This window comes from Podarcis erhardii, assembly GCF_964252035.2.
Source record: "Podarcis erhardii genome assembly, chromosome: 12".
Classification (NCBI taxonomy): Eukaryota; Metazoa; Chordata; class Lepidosauria; order Squamata; family Lacertidae; genus Podarcis; species Podarcis erhardii.
This window is the reverse complement of record NC_138513.1, coordinates 12,233,199-12,252,844: the sequence shown is the minus strand read 5'-3', so window position 1 is coordinate 12,252,844 and position 19,646 is coordinate 12,233,199. Positions and strand designations below refer to the sequence as shown.

At 42.5% G+C, this 19,646-nt stretch overlaps 1 protein-coding gene across 6 annotated transcripts in view; it reads left to right on the top strand.

Moving 5' to 3' along the window:
• Window positions 1-18,437, top strand: part of ADARB2 (adenosine deaminase RNA specific B2 (inactive)) — a 372,833-nt gene extending 354,396 nt beyond the window's left edge. For all 6 annotated transcript variants that reach the window (XM_081834283.1, XM_081834282.1, XM_081834279.1 and 3 more), the window contains 3 exons: window positions 1,905-2,086; window positions 8,672-8,850; window positions 13,301-18,437. In XM_081834283.1, the coding sequence (XP_081690409.1) occupies window positions 1,905-2,086; window positions 8,672-8,850; window positions 13,301-13,477 (538 nt within the window). In that variant the 3' untranslated portion in view covers window positions 13,478-18,437. The remainder of the gene's footprint in view (window positions 1-1,904; window positions 2,087-8,671; window positions 8,851-13,300) is intronic.
• The last annotated feature ends 1,209 nt before the right edge of the window (window positions 18,438-19,646 follow it).

The following is a 19,646-nucleotide window of genomic DNA, read 5'->3' as shown; positions in this document are numbered from 1 at the left end:
CTGCTCTTAGTGGGTTAATTGTATTTATTTATCACATTCATCCCACCTTTCCTCCAAGGAGCTCAAGGTACTGCAATGCTTCTCCTCACAACAAACTTGTGAGGTAGACTAGGCTGAGAGACAGTGACTGGCCCAGGGGCAGCCAGGGGGCTTCAATACTGAGTGCATGTAACTCTAATCTCAGACATAGAAGGCTCCCAAAACATAACCTTACCTGGAAATGTTCGTGCACAGGAACGCTCAAAATAGAGTTCTCTAAGGTACCATTGACCCAAGATGCTTAGGGCCTTAATAGTCAACATTAATGCCTAGAAACCAAGGGCCAGATTAAGAACGGAGACAGCAGATCTGTGTGTTTTAAGATGGATCTGTCCCAACCAAGTGTGAAGGGAGAGGGGTGAGTGTCCCTTTCAATAGCAAAAGGGTGAAGAATCAGAATTCTTGAAACTGCCTGCAGCTTACATTGCTTTCGATTACCACCATCACCACCCTGGTGCTTCTCAATCCATGTAGGCAAACAAGGACCCCTATTCTCCCCTGTGTAAGACTGTGTGTACACATCACAGTTTATTCTGTCTCCAGCCCACTTCCACCAGGTGTTCGACAATGAGTACACAGAGTAGCACCCTGGCAGAGACACATGGCCGACAGGCATGTTCTCCCCCTCCTGGTCTTTCGTTCGGGAGCTTCATTAGCTTTCTTCAGCCCGAACATCACAGTGACCGATGCCAACAGACATCAGCACACTTAGGGATCTGCAGAGTTTGTGTACCTTGCGTGACAGACCTCAGTAAATCAGCATTTTGACTAATCTACTTTATTTACATATAAACACACACAGAGCACTGCAACATGGCTCCCTCTCTAGCATCAGACAGCATAAAGAAAAAACAAAGGACAAGAGTCCCACTTCACGGAACACAGTAACACAAACATCCTGTCTCCGTCACTACCCATTTTGTGGAGTCAAAATATACACCGTCATGTAATAGACAAAAATCCCATGACTGCAATCATGGAGCACAAATTCTAATACACAGGATGTTAGCCACAATCCATGCGTATCCCACCATTTCTTGAGAAATGCTTCTGCTTCGTATGTTTTCCCTCAGTCCAGCTTCCATCCAGTATGAAACATCTGCTGTGATTAAGCTGAGATGCATATCTTTCAGTCTTCTTGCGTGTGCACGGAGGGCATCTTCGCTGAATAGGAGTCCAGGGGGTGGGGCTACAATTTTCAGCCCAAGAGCCTCATCTCTCATGGGCAACCTTTCTTGGGGCCACATGCCAGCAGTAGGCTAAATTCCAGCCATGGAAAAACCACATACTTCTACATGCACCCACAAACATCTCTTTTTGTCCTCCCTCCAGGAAAGCAAGTGAGATAATCACAGTTCAAATGTGGTTTCAGCCAGGTTAAAGAATACTGGGAGGGTGTGGAGCAGTACTGGTGAGGTTTGTGGCCTGGGGACAGCGGTGTATGGCTTTTGGAGAGTCCCCAAAGGTAAACTAGAGAGGCCTGTTTGTTCCGTATACCTCCGCTGCCAGAGGCAGTCTGCTTCTTCAAAACAGTTGCTGGAAACTGCAGGAGGAGAGTGCTGTTGCCTTCAGCTCCTGCTCATGGGCTTCCCATAGGCATCTGGTTGGCCAATGCCACTTGGCTGGTCCAGCAGACTCTCCTTATGTTCTTATGGACAGGTAAGGTTCTCATTCCTGAGCTAGGGAATTCTGAATTTCTGGCCTGCATCAAGGTCCATCATCTGTCACAAAAATTACAGTTGGAATCAGCTGGAGACGCCCAATATTTCTCCCCAGGATAAAAAGGCAAATGAAAAAGGGTGCTCTCTTGTATCTTATTTTGTCACCTGCCAAACCTCTTTCTCACTGCCGAATTCCTCTTGCAGGTGGAACGTCCTCGGCTTACAAGGTGCTCTCCTCAGCTACTTCATTGAGCCTGTGTACCTGCATAGCATTATTGTGGGGAGCCTCTCTCACACCGGACACCTTTCACGGGTAATGAGCCATAGACTAGAAGATGTCGGTCAACTGCCAGCCTCATACCGGCGCAATCAGCTGCTCCTGAGTGGTAAGGACACCCTTGCTTGGAAGCATGAACCGCCTGCTTCCCCATTGCTGGTGCTGTTGGGCTCCTACACGGAACATAACCAAGTGTCCATTCACAGCTTGGGATACTTGCTTCCTCCTCACTTTCCTTCGATGCTACTGATGATTAGACATTTTACCACACTAAGAGCGCAGCCCAAAAGTAGGTCCTACTGCTGAGGTCCCCAACTTAGAGGCTGTGGACCCCCCACAGCACCCTCAGTGCCTGCCAAGGTCCCCTGCCCCTCCCAATTTTTTGATGTTTGGTGGGGAGGGGTCACATTTTGAGGGGAGCCCTGTTTATTTGTCCTCCGTTGGGGGGAGTTGTCTGTTTGGAGGGTGATGGTCATCACCTGGATGTATGTTTGTTTTCTGTGAAATGGGTATTTTGTGGTGTTAACCCTGGTTTCTTAGCTTTCCAAATGTGCCCCCATATCCAAAAGGGTTGGGGAACCCAGTTCTACCGTGTTGAATGGGTCTTACTCCCAGGAAAGTGTATATAGGATTGTAATACTAACTGAAATAGATTCTTCTTACCTCTCTGCCTCCATTCCTGTTGGAAGTGGCTGTCCTCCACCACAAATAATTCCTGTCCCAATAATTTTTACTGTTATATATTTATAAGCCAGGGCAGAAGCTATAGCACTCACTTTTCTTAAACTGATCACCATGATCAAGGGCATCGCTCCATACCCCTTGGTAATACTAGCAGGATTTCTGCTGGATCCAGTTGTCAAGGAGCAGAGGATCATATTTGGTTGTACCACAATGTAGCAAAGCACATTATATAAAGAAAACTTCCACAAGTCCAAAGTCAGATGGTGATGGCTTATTCTGTGACCGAATCCTACTAAACTTCTTAAAAATGGCTTGCACCATTGAGCATGATTAAACCCATCTCTGGCTGACCTGAAAGGCCATATAGTTGGAAGCAATCATTATCCAGTACAGCAATCTTTCCATTATACTTGGCCCTTTAGTATGTATATCACCACTCATCCAGATACTTTAAAGCCACAGCATAAGTGTTAAAACCAAACTAGAGCCTTGAGTCATAAAATTTACTTAAGAACAGATTTAAACCTATTCCCCATTCAGTGGTGTGCTAAAGCACATCAGCTGAACGAACTAAGCTAAGTACCAGGGAAGAGAATTGCTGAAACTGGGAATCCATTTGCAAAAAAGACAGGGTTCGAAGCAAACGAAGAATCTTCATGCAAATGCCCAACAGGTAAGGGTAGATTTATGGATGTTTCACTTGGGAGGCTAGATTATACCCCAAACTGGGCTGCCACTGAAAACTGCAACCCTGTGTTGAGTTTCCTGTTTTCACATGGCATAACACCAGCATATTAGGTGTTCCCTCCCTCTACACACCACTGGTTGCCTCTGCCAAGGCTGGGAAACACACTGCCAAGGCTGGGAAACACACAACATCATGATGTCCTGGCAGCAGACCTAAACAGGTCAGAGGAGTTGAACAAATAGTTTTATTAAAGAACTGTGTTCCAGAAGTCTTCTCCTCTTTAGCCAACTTCTCCCTCTGTTTCTAGCCTTGTCTACAGGCTAGAAAATATTTTGGACCATCTGTAAGACTTCCTGCTGATCGGAAGACCTCCAACTACTCCTACTCCTCCTGCTCCTCCTACTACTACTATAATTTCCACTGTTATTTTAATTGTGAGGTGATTCGCTGTATTTAGCTTTCATAACAGACCTCTGAGGCAGTCTTTTTATGGTTCCCATTTAAGAAATGAGGAACTGAGGCCTAGAGACAGTGATTGCCCAAGGCCAAAATGTATCCTCATGTCAGATTTGATATAATGAGACCATTGTACAGGTCCCAGATTCAAAGCCAATGCTTCCCTGTTGGAGTAGGATTAGAGGAAGTTACAGTACTATAGCACAGGGTTGGTGCTTTACTACAGCACTAATGCATACCGTCCAACTATTTCAGATAAAAAAATGGGACGTGCATCTTTCAGGACACACTCTCGGGCGTGTGAGCCGCATTGCAATCTTGTCCCCCCAAAGTGCTTTTGGGGGGGTAAGATCATGGCACAAGAGATCGCAGGACCAAAAATGGCCACCACAATCTCACACAAAAAAACAGGTTTTCCCATTTTTCCCTGGGACACATGGCGGGTATGCTAATGTTTCCAAATTCCTTGCATCTCCTTCCACAAGTTTTCTTAGAGAAAAGACAGGGGATTAGATTCTCGCAGTCTCCATTCCTAAATCAGCAAATATTGATGCTTGGATTTTAGCTTCCACAAGTTTCTGTTACTCTTTGTTTTCCATCAGAAGTGATTCTCTATATTGACAGTAGTTATCTGGGGACATTGTGCAATTTGCTTTTGTATTCTGCGTTCATTGTCAATGCATGTATGCAAAGCTGTTAATTTGACTGAATGCTTTGCTTTCCTCTGGTCATTAGGGCTGCTGCGTCTATGTTTGTTCTTCTACCTGTGGCTTAATTCCAGGCAGGCCTTATCTTAGCAAGTGCTGTCATATTCTGGCATTCCATCTGCTAAGCTTTTGGGTGATAGCTTGACAGAGACTGGCGCATTAGTGTCAAGTCATACATTCAGATCTGCTTGCAATAGACTCAACACGGAAATATTTAAATAGCACGACAGTGTCAGCACACACATTTATATTACTATATCTCTGGTAGTTTTTGTCTTTAAAAGAAAAAGCGGGGAGGAGATACAAACTGATCGGTTATTCTGGTGAAAGAATCGAAATTGCTATTAGAGTGACATAAATGTGATTAAAAGCCCTGTGTGAGATGATAACTCAATTATGTTTCCATCCAAACTCATCTGTATATACTAGTTTAGGGTACTGCCACTTAGCCAGGCAAATGGATGTTACTTATGACAGCAAGCCAAGAAATGCGAAGGATCTTAAACAGCTGTCAATGAATTTTACTTGGGCATTTCCAATTGACTCTGGGGGGGGGGTTAAGCCCATGAAGGGAATTACTGCAGGGTAATTTACTGAGATGAACTGGCCTAACATAATCATTGACACTTATATAACCTGTATCAGCTTTCCCTAACCTGGTACACTCTAAATATTTAGGACTGCAACTCTCATCAGTTTCCCAGGTATAATCCAAAATATTCAGAGGGCACCAGTTAAGGGAGGCTGTTCTATATTGTATTATACTTGTGACAGTGAGGTTTCTGGTACTGTTTTCTGAACTGGCACGTTGGCGCATAAAAATAAATTATTAAAGAAACAAGTGATTCCCCTCCCCCTTTTGATCCTTAAAAAAAACCCAGTTTCGCATTAAAAAAATAATCACCTGGTTTGAAATGAATTTAATAGAAACACATCCATTAAAACCATTAAAACCTACGCTTTGGTTTCTGAAAAAACTGAATCATGGTCATCATCTGTCAAACACACTGAGCTTTTCTGTGTAAAACAAACACACGCACACACATGCACACAGGAAGGTGGTGGGAGATGTGATTTCAGATGCTGTGTGTTATAAATGAGCCAGGGACCAGCGTAGGAGATGCCATATTGCATCTCACCAGGATTATCTACAGAGCCCATATGTGCGATCTTATACTCCCTATTATATGCCCTCCAAGTCGCTGAGCTCTGCACCGTGTTCAGCTGTCAAATGATGAACATTAATGACTTTACCAACTCAGCAGCATGGACATTTACTTCCCATTTCACGGAGGAACGCTATTTTCATGCACAGGAAACACCAGCACCTTCCTTCTCATAATAATAATAAGAAGAAAAGTCTCTGGATTCCTGCAGCACAATCAGACGCTTGCTTTTCTGCAATATGCACCCCACTTCATTCAGGATTGCAGGAGTCTCGGGACTAAACTAAATATTATGTGGGAAAGCTATGTCATCAAATCTCCTGATTATGTTTTTTTAATAAAAAAAATAATTGCCTAAAGGTGCCTGCAGGTGGGCTGGGTGGAATTGGATCAGGGCCATGATTCTGGGAAATGGTAGGTTTACCTTTCGCATCAACACATCCCTCATACCAGAGTTTCTAGGGGGTTTTGAATGTTTTATTTAGTTTTTCAATTTCATTGTTCTGTATGGGACAATGACAATAAAGATATCGTATATAAAGATATCGTAAATCGTATCGTATACACACTATTTCCTTGATGGAAATCAAGTAAGAAGGCAGTGCTCTGTTTGCTGTACAGGGAACAGCCCTCTGTTTGAAGATGGCCTCTATCTGAAGGGCTGTTTAAAAAGGAGGAGCCCAAAGAAGGGAGAACAGCAGGGGTCCTGAAGTTCCCCATCAATAACATCTGGGCCACAGGGATTCATTCACAAGCGACCTGGCCATGGTCTTCCCTACTATGCTGAGACGTACCGCATCCCTATTTAAATTATAGTAATCATATGTAAACATGCATATGTAGATTTACATCAGCATACGCCAGTTTTATATAGATCAGTGTCCAATCTTTTTTGGGCTTAAGTCAACCTTCCCTCTCCCCCCTCTAAAAGTGGCTAAGAGCAGAAAAAGCAAGTGCAATACAGATGCCTCCTTCCCCACACTCCTGCCCCACAACTTAGTGGCTAACTTTAAAGGAAAGCATACAAGTGATGCTAAGGAAAGGGAATTGGGGGGGGGGAGAACCTCCCCAGTGCCACGGCACCGATCCAGTTCTACATTTGACAGAGGTGGTACTGATGCTAAAAAAAGCCACCAGAACTTTCCTCTAAGGCAGGCATGGCCAAACTTGGCCCTCCAGCTGTTTTGGGACTACAGTTCCCATCATCCCTGGTTCTGTTGGCTAGGGATGATGGAAGTTCTAGTCCCAAAAAGCTGGAGGGCCATGCCTGCTCTAAGGCCAGCTAATGAGTTTGTAGCTATCGTTACAGATTGTCAGCTGAGCTGCCAAGCCGCTATCTCACCTGATCTGAGTAACCTTATTTGTGCCCCGCAATATTACCTAGTCCTAATTAGCCTGTTTTGTAGCTGCAATCTTCCAGCACTGACAAGAGCATGCTCTTTGAGCCTCCCCCTGCCGTGCAGTAGACATAGTCCTCCTGCATCATGGGATGCGATTCTCTCTCATGTACCTGTAGTACTAATGAAGTTAACAAAATTAGATGGCGGGGATGAAGGAAGATGTGCAATTGTTTTTGTTTAGGAAGATCTATTCTCTTCCACTGTTCACTATGTTCAGGAATATCTCAGATTTTAACTTTGTTTTTATTCTGTTTTTACCCTTGGAAAAGTTTTGATTTTCAGTAGTTCTCCCACCCCCCCGCCCCTTCTAAATCTAATGGCTTCTCAAAATCGCCCAGCAAAGTACACACACACACCCTCATTTGGGGGAAGGGCTGTATGAATCTGACTTACAGCAGATTTACATTATTTTGAAACTTACCTTCTGCATAGTAGTGACATTCTTCTGTGAAGCCATTCAGAACAGAAGTTTTAATGCTAATCTTTTTCCAGGTCTCCCAAAGATAACCATGGTTAACATTGACTGGAGTCCTTCTTAACCCTGGTTTCAAATCCTGGTTAGTGTTTTAACTCTAGTTAGCATTAGGGCAGATGTAATACTACAGGCAAAAGTACACATGATGATGGCAGACCTATTCCTTTAAATGCACCTCTGCCTCAATCCCATATAAAGCACGATGAGAGCTAGTGCGGTTTGAAGCAGCAAATGGGTATGTGGGCAATAGGGATGGGCAAATCTGTCCATTTCAGTTTTTCATTTTTCAGATCTCCGCATTTCCACATTGGTATGCAATTTATTAAAAAAAACTCCTGAAAATTCACCAGCATTTTGTGTGGCTTTTTTTTCTAAATGTACATGTATAGTTTGCACATTTTTGCAAAGCAATTTTCTCCAATATAATGCATTTCTGCAAGTTATTCTCATGAATATATGCATTTTAATACACGCTTTGCCCTATTATGTGCATTATTTGTACACACTGCATGGCTGGAGAACTGCACTGCAGAATTCGGAGGAGTTCAAATTTCAAAAGCTGGCTGTGTTTCAGTTTGCCTATTGTTTCAAGGTGTGAGAATTAGGTCGGTTCACCTTTAAATGCAACTGAATGAAACTTCTCCCCCATCCCTAATGGGCAAGAGAGTCCTCTTTCCTCCACTCTCTCACTACCTTTCTCCCACAGCCCCCTTCCCATCACTTTTGTTAGAGTCAGGTTTATTTCTGCTTTGAGGGGATGGTCTGGGAGGAACAAGAAAGCAGTCTTTTATCTACTCCTGGACAGTCTCTTTTTTTTTTCCTTTCTAAATCTAAGGACCGGGTGCTAAAAACAACAACAGAATCTTCTATTATGTTTTAATTCATAAGCTGCTTTACCAAAAACAGTTTTGCTCAAAACACCTTGAAACACATACACACACATACAACAACAACAACAATTCTGACCTATAAGATTTGGCAGATTGGAGCCAATCCCGTCAAAATATGAGAATAGTTTATGTGTAAAAAAAGAAAGTTCCATTTCCTATCTTCCAGGAGGAGCACGGTAGGGGCTATTGATCTTAATGCTTTGATGTTTTCTGCTTCCCCTTCGACAGGAGTGAGCAACGCCAAGATGCGGCAGTCAGGGAAATCACCTGGTTTCAGTGTGAATTGGATAGCGGGCACTACAGACCTCGAGCTTATTAATGCAACAACGGGAAAAAGGAACTGCGGGAGTCCTTCACGACTCTGCAAGCACCTGTTTTACACTCGATGGGCAAAGCTTTATGGAAAGGTAAGGACTCCCACCTTGGCAAAAGCAAACCTATGTGTCCATCACAATTTAGCATTCCCAGCCATCTCCCTGGCCTCGAATCATCAGCAAAGCACCATTTCCTACAGCAGACTCTGTACTCGGATATCAATCATAGTCCAAAACACATGTGGTGCCCAGCAAGTGTGTGGGGCAGAGAATCTGTGTGTGTGTGTGTGTGTGTGTAAGAAAAGAAAAAGAAAGAAAGAAAGAAAGAAAGAAAGAAAGAAAGAAAGAAAGAAAGAGGAAGGTGTTTATATATACAGTGGTACCTCTGGTTGCGAATGGGATCCTTTCCGGAGGCCCATTCGCAACATGAGCAGAACGCAACCTGCGTCTGCGCATGCACGGGTTGCGATTCGCTGCTTCTGCGCATGCGCATGACATCATTTTGAGCATCTGTGCATGCGCAAGCGGCGAAACCCTTTCGGGTACTTCCGGGTCATCACGGATGCAATCTGAAAACGCTCAACCTGAAGCAAACGTAACATGAGGTATGACTGTACATACAAGTGGAGGATATGATCCAGGCTAATAACCACCAACACGTGTATTTTTAAGTAGAATGCAACATGCACACTTGAAAGGCAGTAGCACATATTGAACTTAGCTTATCTGAGTGCCAAAAAAAAAAAAGTATTTTGGAGAAGTAATAAAAATCCAGAATATGCAATAATCTGATGATCTGGAGGAGCCCTAACACACTTCCAGGGTTTCTGAGGCATTAAAAAACATAAGAAGAGTTCTGTTGGATCAAGTCAAAGGTTCATCTAGTCAGGTATCTTATTTCCAGTCACAGCCAGGGAGATGCTTCTGGGAAGCCAATAAGCAGGGCATGAGGGCAACAGCTCCCATTGTTGCTCTCCAGCAAATAGTACTTGGTGGTATTGTTGCCTTTGGACTAAATAGCTCATTGGTAGACCGATCATCCCGGCATGCATTTGCCTAACTCTTTCTTTAAAGCCATGAAAACCAATGCCATAAATTAATTACACACTGGTCCTGCTATTCAAACACTCATTATAAAACATAATAATTCACTTACCCAACACACCAACAGTTCAGATATCCAAACAGCTGGACCTGCATGTAGTACTGTAAACAAATAAGCAGTCTTAAACACGCCTTACTTTTTGTGTTTTCCTGGTCCACGGCATGTTTGTCGGAAAACATGGTGGGTGGTGGAGACAGGGGCGTAGATCAGACAAATAAGAGCATTCTTTCTCTTCCTTGTTTGCCTTTTGCAAGGTTCCAGAGGGTTTCCCCTGGATCAAAAGCCTGTGCTTGGGAACACGTTAGAAATATTCCCATAGGAATTGATGGGAAATGCCAATAACAACAACAACAACAACAATTGTACCCTGCCCGTCTGACTGGGTAGTCCCAGCCACTCTGAACGGCTTCCAACACATATAAAAGCATGATAAAACATCAAACATTAAAAACTTCCCTATACAAGGCTGCCTTCAGATGCCTTCAAAAAGTTGTATAGTTACTCATCTCCTTGACATCTGCTGGAGGGGGGTGGTGGGCGTTGTTGTACAAACACTCGCCTAACAGACCATTTCCTGAGAACGCATTGTGTTCCCATAGCAGGGCCTGCCTGTGCATGGTAGCTGAGGAAAGTAGTATGTACTTTTTGCCTTCTCCCAATCAACTTCCTGAAATGATGTGAGCCCTTGAAGATCTGCGTTGGCATAGGACTTTTGGCAGTAAGAGAGTGTGTGTTCCAAGTAGACATGCTCAAGGGCAGAATACAATTTGCAAATATTGTGCCCGATTTGAATAGGATACATTTATTGGTGACATCAGAGAAAAACGAAGTGGTAAATAATTTACCCCATTCGCCTTTGACATGTCATATATATATTAAAAGCATTTCTATCCTGCTTCATGATTAAACCATCTCTAAGCAATATACAAAAATACTGTGTTTTATTGCTTTTATGCTATGGCATAAAAACAGAGATGCAATATAAAAACTAGTAAAACACTATTATAAAAAAAAAACACAGATCAAAACAGGAATTCAGTAATAACCACGTCTATTCTTATGGGACAGGAGTTTGGATCAAGTTTGCTTCATTTATGGCAGAGGGAAAGGGCATTCTGTAGTGCTGTTGCAATGGTGGAAAATGCCCCTTTGTACACAGGCTCATATTCCAGAGTAGTGGGAGCAGAATCCCACAGAAAATGCTAATTCACTCTCCGGATTGAACTTTCACCAGGTCTACGACTCTCCCAAGACTTCTGATTCCTTTCCCAAAACATCAAATTCTCTCACTCTTGGCTTGGTTGCGCTATGTCTTTTGACAGGTCAGGAAGGAGGCGATTGATTTAATCCTCCTGCAAAACAAAAAGTTCTTTCTCTCTGGGTGCCCAGGTGCGCCCGGGGTGATTATTGGACTGAGGATGTGTGTCTTTGTCTCTTAAGATGGTTTCTGGCAGGCAAACTCAGGGGTGGTGAGCATTTCAGAACATTCAGATGCCATTCTCCCGCTCAACAAGACAGCCTCTCAGCTGTGGGCAAATCCCAGATGCTCGATTACAGCCCTCTCTTAGGCATGTTTCACAGTATCTCTTATTATAACAGATTGGAAGGAAGGGAGCCGATTTTTCCTTGCATTTTCTCTCAAACTGGCCTGCCTGAAGCCTTGAATGACTCAGAGAGTCTTTCCTTTTTTCCTTACTTTTCAGAGCTTGTGTAGAAGGCTATTTATTTATTTTTTAAAAAAAAATAATTATCACCTCCAACTATAAAACCATATAAACATTTTTAAAAAAGAGAGAGAGAGAGAGAGTAGAATACATTAATAACTATTTTAGGCTGTGCACATGCTAACCTGTTACAAAAAGGTAGTTTTTCTCAATCCAGAACAGTTCATGTTCATCCTCAACATGCTGCTTTCAATCTAGATTGAGTCTAGATCCTCCTGCCCTCAAGGGTGAGTGTGGTTAGTTTGATATGCATTTGAAAACCCTCCCCTTGACTAGGGAATCCTTCTCCTCCCAGCCCATACCCCAGGTGAATGAAGAGCGAAGTGGTCATCTTGGTATACACTCAACTACAAAGTCCACCAACCTGGATGGCTTTAAAGGAGAATTAGACAAATATTGGAGGGTAGGGCTATCAGTGGCTATTGGCCATGACAGCTGTATTCTCCTTCCATTGTCAGAGGCATTATGCCTCTGAAAGCCAGTGGCTGAGAATCACAGGCAGGGAGAGCTGCACTCGGGTCATTCCTGTGGGCTTCCCTTAAGCATCTGGCTGGCTGTGCTTAGAGCAGAATGCTGGATTAGATGAGCCTCTGGCCTGACCCAACAGTTCTCCTCTTCTGTTCTTATTGCTCATGGTGTAAGTGGGGCCGCATTGACTGCTGGAAGGGCTTTTGAGCAGCAGGAGCTCTGCCCACAGCAGCCAACTCCTGTGCAGACACATAATTAATTGGATCAGAATCAGAACTTCGGCCTTTAAGTCTCAATTTTTGTATTCAAAAAAATGTTTCAGTCTCCACGGATGTACCACTAAATGTTGGGATTTCAGATATAGCAAAAGGGAGCTGACGAGACATTATAGGAATGTCGGGTTTATGAATCTGGGCTGCACGTTTTGAATCTGTATTTCCCCCCAAAGACAGTAGGGGCTGAGGCCTATGCATGAGCCCCAGGGCTTTGGGAAATGGTTGGCTCTTAAATGCATAGTCAAAGTTCATATTGTGGGGACTTCTGCTTCAGTGAATACCCAGGATATGATTTGGGAGTTATTAAAAATCAGTAACACATCTTTCTTTAAATCTGGATGAAACATTTTGACTTGAATCATATTTGTTGGTGTCGGGGAAGATGAATGGCACCAAATAAATCCACAAGATTCTCAATTTTGCTCTCCTTTCAAACTCCCAAACAATTTTTTTGGGATATATGCACACTAACAAGAGTTTGGCCATCAAAATCCCTTCCCAAAAGCTAAGGGAGACCTTGTTCAGAAGGAACAAAACAATGCACAGCGGGGGGGGGGGTTGCATTCTTTGTACTTTATTTAGTAAGACCTTCCGCCACAAAAAGAGGAAAGCAAAAAAAACCCAAAAACCTGGTATAATTTATAGTCTCTGCACCACAGTTCACACTTCCAAGTGCTGTGTAAACTAGGTTTTTGATCTCCAAAATCCTGCTTCCCACTCAGGACAGTGTTTTTTGTAGGTTGTTGGCACTAAGCCTGCATGACGGAATCGATACCATGTCCAGTTTTTGGTTCCCAACCCTTTCCATTGTTACTTGAAACCAACACATAAAATCTTAAGCACAATTTGTTTGTAGCTTATGGAACCATTTTGTACAGCTGCTGTTCATTCATTTGCATTTTGGGTTGTTTTGGTTTGTTGTTTTTTCCCCTTTGCACTCCCACCCCCACCCTATCCCATCTCTCTTACAGCTGAGCACACAGATATTAAGCCATGGAGATCTGCCCTCTGTGTACAGCGAGGCCAAACTGCTGGCGCACACATACCAGTCTGTCAAGCAGCAGCTGTTTAAAGCATTTCAGAAAGCCGGTCTGGGCACCTGGGTGAAAAAGCCCCCAGAGCAAGATCAGTTCCCGCTAACTGTGTGAATCATTTGGCACTTCTGTGCCGTGACCCCATCAAGCTGACTGAAGATGGAGAGAAGGGCAGGAGAGGACCGCAGGAGCTGGCTGCGTGACGGATGCTGTCCCAGACTTACCTCCGGTAGAAGCATCTCAATTTGGAAATCCTAACAATGCATTAAGTATAAGATTACGTTCTGATTAATGCACTGAACTTGACTTTAGGAAACTGCTTTTGCATACCCTTCTTCCCTTCTCAAGGATGTACAAAGCCCAGGTTACAAAAATGACCTTCACTGTTTGTTCCTTGTTTCGTAGCACATTACAGATCACTGTAATTATCCAACTGGCACCTGCATTTCGGGCAACAGCAGGTCCCGCTTCTAGCTAAAAGAAAAAAGAAAAACCCTGCCGTGTTCCCCTTCATCGTTAGTGCAATAATTAACATTGGAGAATGAGAGGTTTTTCTAGGTAGCAAACACATGCAGGTAACTTTTAGAATCAGGACGCCACAGAAGGTCACTGTTTGCACTGAAACACAAGAGGAAAGCCCTCTCTCTGTGTTTGTGTGTGTGAGTGTGTGTGTGTGTGTGTATTTGTGTCTAAAGGGTTGGGATAATTCAAACAGATAAAAATACAACAAATATTATGCCCCTGCATCTATGAACATAGGCTTGAAAGTGTGATCAGTGTCCACTAACATCTTAAAACCCAGCAGAGATGGGCAGAGTCATCTGTTATCAGGGAAAGGGGCTTCTGCTGGCCTGAACAGCAGCTCTGATCACCTTTCCAAGACACTGAATAAAGTATGCCAAAAACAAGCAAACAAGCCTAGCAGTCCCTTTCTGCTGGATGAAACTGTAGCATCTGCACAGACACAATTTCATGGAGGACAACATCCTGTGAACCAAACTCTCAGAAACACCCATAGCTCCCCAGTTCCCATAATTGCGCTGGCTGAAAAAAAGAGACACCAGTGGTTCTTTCTCCATGTGAATACAGACCAAGTGCGTCACATGAAGTTATTTTGCAACATGTGAAATAGTCGCATAAGTCAGGACACACTCGTTTCTGTAAATGTGCAAACTGGTCCCTAATTTGCCAGTACAGCAGTCCTCTGATACATGAGAAATGTTATTTAGGATGCCCAAAGAGAAACATTATAGAAAATCTAAGCAACTCCAGAATTAACCTCTACCCCAATTGTAGTATTGTTTTTGGGTTTTGTTTTGTTTGTTTTTTTGTCTTTGCAAATGACAGGATTTGCGGGTATACCACCACTGTTTTGTTTTTAACCTTGTGGTTTTCATGAAATGTGTATATATTTAACAAGCTGCTACTTAATTGTGACCTGTCTTAGTGTCCTTTGTTAGAGCTATCCAATACTTTTCAAACACAAGCACATAGCTCATTCTCACTGCCCTCCCCCACTGAATTTCCTTTATTCTATACTTTCTTCCTTTTCGCCGTTAAAACTAGCCATATTCAGTAAATACATTAATGCATCGATGCCCAGGCAATAGTAATAGCTACACCATTTTGATGAAATTTTTATTTTTTAGATTATAAATTACAAGATGTATCTATAGTGTCTTGTACAAATGATATGATTGTGATAAACTATAATTTTTAAAGATTAAAAATAAAAAGAACTCTTCCCCTTATAGAAATGTTTTCAAAAAAATAATACATTCCATATTAACTACCAAAAAAAATTCCTTAGAGTAGAAATAGTAGAAGATCTGAATTGCTTTAATGAGTTAGGAATGGATACTAATGATATTTTAGGATAGAAAGTGCTCCATTTCTAAAATAAGATGTAACAGGCCTTAAGCCTTTCAAAAAGTCGTTAATTTGGTCTGGAAAGCATTTTGCCCTTAATCCTAGATTTGTGGGGTGCAGTAGGGAAAGAGAGATTTGGGTCAGAATCCAGAGAAAATGGTTACCTGGGTCTTTCCCCCCTTTTTTTGAAGATGGGGACAGCATTTGCCCACCTCCAGTTTGCAGGGACCTTGTCTGTTTTCCTAGAATTCTCAAAATTCTCGGAGACTATGGAATGAATGGAATTTCTCCAATGACCTGTGTCCTATGCAGCCTGACCTTATGCATGTTTGCTAGGAAGTAAACCCCATTGACCAGTGGTACTTTACTCCAAAGTGAATGTGTAGAGGATTGAAGTCTGAACCCCACTGAATTGCAATAGGACTTTTGCGTCATTGAGGGCCTGTACATATTTGGGGAAATCACATGGTTAGGAAAGCATGTGGCTATCACATGTTTGAATGCTCCCACTCATCCCCCCCCCCAAAAAGCAAAAAAACCCCACCTTGCACATTCAAACCATACTAATTTTCTATGCAGGGAAATTAAAAAGTAAATGGGAAAAAGCAGAGCTGGGACCAGGTTTCCGGGAGCTCCTGGACACAGCATTACTCCCCCTTCTCTTTCCTCATCAAACTGCACACCGCGCGGCTCAAATCCCCTATTGTGAGAGAAAAACAATACAAAATACTGGATTTTTGAAATTCCCAGGCAGAAATTAACCTATTTTCTATCTCTGAACTTCAAAGGATTTGTGATGCTTTGCCATTCTAATGATACGTGGATCTTGTGAATAGTCTCTCATAGCCTGGGATGCCACATGTTCAACACAGTGCACAAGCCACTGAGAAATAAATGTCAATCTTGCCTGTTTTGTTCTTTCATCCACTTTAGTTTTCACACACACAAAGTGTGTGGAGGGTGTAGAGCCCATCTTTTCCTGACATTTACAGAGAACATCTGGGGGTGGGGAGGGAGTTTATTTGAAGTCCTAGCATATTACATTTCTCCATCAAGGTTTTCTACTCAGAACGTGCCCATCTGTGCTGAGATATGAGCAGGCACTCAAGTCTTGACCTTACAAGGCCGTAATAACTCTGTGGCACTGTTCTATCAAAGCAGCAGGTCAAACCAAGAACAGGAAAAAAGATTAAAGGATTCTCTCCTCTATTTTTTAAAAAACATGAAATTCAATTTCTCCCCCCAAAAAAGACATTCACAATACAATAATTTGGCTCCAGCTCACCTATTAAGCAAGGGTACTTAACTGTAGAAAAATGGCACACTGAGGAAACTTTCATCACAGGGCTCACATGCTGATGGAATGAAAAGTTTCACATAAACACAAACACAGTGGGACGCACTGACCTGCCTCAGTCCATCAAAAACCCTCATAAAATTTTCAAAAAAGTTAAGTCACCATTGATGTGTAGTGCAGAATAAACATTCATCAAAGGAAAAGATTTGATGCTGTTATTACTGTTACATGTATGCCCATTCCTTTCCTCCAAGGAGATCAAGGTTCTGCATACATGGTTCTTCCTCTCCTTTTGTTCTCACAACCCTGTGAGGTAGTTAGGCAGAGAGCTAGGCTCAAGGTCACCCAGTGAGTTTCGTGCTTGAGAGGGGATTTGACTCCTGATAACACCAGCTCTCTTAGTATGATAAACATGGAGCCTGTGGTGTGAGGTTCAAACGGGGGCCTTTTAAAGAACAGCCTGTATGCCAAACAGGATTGATATACTACTTAATCACCCAAATCTCTTGGCATAACATATACATTAAAAATACAGATAAAATCATATTAGTCTCGACATGTGGTGTCACTGTAAGGCATTACAAATAGACAACTTCCCAAATTAAAGAGATAAACATAAGACCTTCCAACAACAATTATGGTGAGGAGAAAGAATATACAAAAATGAAAGAAAAATCCTTCAGATTTGAACACTAAGCAAAGCAGAGAGTAAAGGAAAAATAGAACAGTGTCATTAAGACATACAAAGGGAGATTTCATTGCACTCTCTTATGCCTTAACAGATCATTGTAACAAAGGGAAGTGGGGGAGAAAATAAAATATAAAGGGCTGTTTTTTCCCCTAAAAGGGTTTTCCAGCAAGAAGAAAGATCTGAAGTGATTTACTTCCCCACTCTTTATAAAGAACCCAAAGCTATTCCCCACACAGGCCAGCATATTGAAGGGCATTATAGAAGTACTTAGTAGGTAGCGCAAAATAATTAAATATAAAGAAGTTGGAACTCTGCACATGCTTGACCGCATACATGACAGTCCCATGATTGGCACAGCACAGCAAACTAAGCAGAATTCTAAACCCACTTCCTTTCCTTGCCCTTACCTTCGTAAAAGCTAGCTTTCATCCAGCACCTCACCCATACAATGGGACTTTCTGTTATAATGTGAATTTTGGCAAGTGCAAAGGGAACTATATCGTATGAGGCTTGAAGAAAATCAGAGCTCTCAAATGTTTATCTGACTACAGCAAACCTCTATGAAAAGTAGAGGTTTGAAACAGCCTCCGGATTTCTGCAGCACAGCCCCTGGCCCCAATTGGCTACCTACAAAAATGCCCCATATAATATGCCCTGAAAAATATTTGTGGTGTTTTCCGAGTTTACTCACCCTTTGTGTTAATCTCCCACCCACCCACTCCTGGGATCTTCTCTGGGCAGAGCAGCCCAATACTGCAGAAATAAGCAAATTGCCAAACCATCTCTTGTCGTTGAAGGCAAGGCAAAAGAAACAAACAAGAAATGTGGCAAAACTCTGTGGGCTATGTTTGATAACTCTATTGAAAGCCCTGGAAGATTCTTTTTGTTTGACTCCACGGCCCCCCAAGTTTGATTCCCCCGTGCGATGCTCTGTTGACGCATTCTGACAAAACCCATCGCTCAGCACCCCCTCTGCATTTCCTGAAGCAAGGGAGAATGACTCGTGAGGATATTCTAAAGGGAAGACAATGTACATATGCGAGCATGAGTGAATGGCAATACTGTACGAATGGATGTACATTTGTAAGATTTGTACAAACAGAATTAAATCTGAATTTACAGATGTGAATTTGCTGCTAAGTTCTGTAAATTGCACTTCAGTGATACCTGATAAGTGAATGTTTCTGTTATAAGTGAATAAAACGCCGAGGAAAAGATATGCTCTCTCTCTCTCGTTGATCTTTCTTCATTCTGCCCAAAAACTAAGAGGATTTTACTCCAGGTTCATACACAAACTCAGCTTGGTGCCACCACACCCCACAAAAAAAGACAGACACACACAGGCCAAGCAGAGTGGAACAAAACCCCAGACAAGATGCAACATTCTGCTGCTACTTGATCATTCATTCCAAGTGGCACCAGCTGAACAGCTGCAAGTGGGCACCATGCCCAGCAGAACTCGCTTAGATTTCTTGTGCAGGTCATCTTATCTTTTTAATAATATTTGTATCACTGAGGGACTCCTGTGACATTTCACAATGATGTCATTTCCAAGTTCAAACTGATGGCAACTGGGGTGGGAACCAAGGTTCATGGTAAAATTCAAAAACTTCTTTTGGTATATTTTATAAATTTAATAGTGGGGAGGATACTGTGTTATGCTTTCCAATGAATGTAGGGCAATGCTATCAATGCAGGTCCATCGTTTGACTGCACGTCACAGTCCCTTGAAGTATAAAGTCAGCTGGATCCCGAGAGATGCAGGCACACCTCTGTCAATCATCTCTGGCAAGGATGAGGCACTTTTGGCCTTCCAGGTCTAGTGGACTCCAAATCCCATCAGTTCCAGCTAGCATGGTCAAGGATGATGGGCACTGTAGTCCAATAAAAAGGGAGCACTAGGGATGGAGAGGATTCGGTTCAGTACTCATTTAAAGGCAACCTAGACTAATTCACACTATATAGATAGATGATTGAGATTAGATAGATAGATGATAGATAGATAGATAGATAGATAGATAGATAGATAGAGATGATAGCTAGCTAGATACACACACACACACTGTATTTTTTCTGTGTGTAGGATGCCCCCATGTATACGACGCGGGCCCCCTACTTTGGGGGACTGATTTAAGAAAATGGGGGGGGGGACATAACTGTGTCTAAGACCACCTCAGATTTTAAACATTATTTTAGAGTATAAAAACCTAGTCTTGTACATGGAAAAGTACGGTACGTGTGTATATGTATATATACTTACATCTACATCTATGTGTGTGTGTACTTTTTATTAGTTTTCTTACTTCACAAACACACACAAAAAGTTAACAAAATTATAAAGTAATAGCAAGATACATACATCCAAAAATCCGTAAGTTCTTACAAGAAAACTTATGCCACCATGTTCTTAATTCACACTTCCTGAA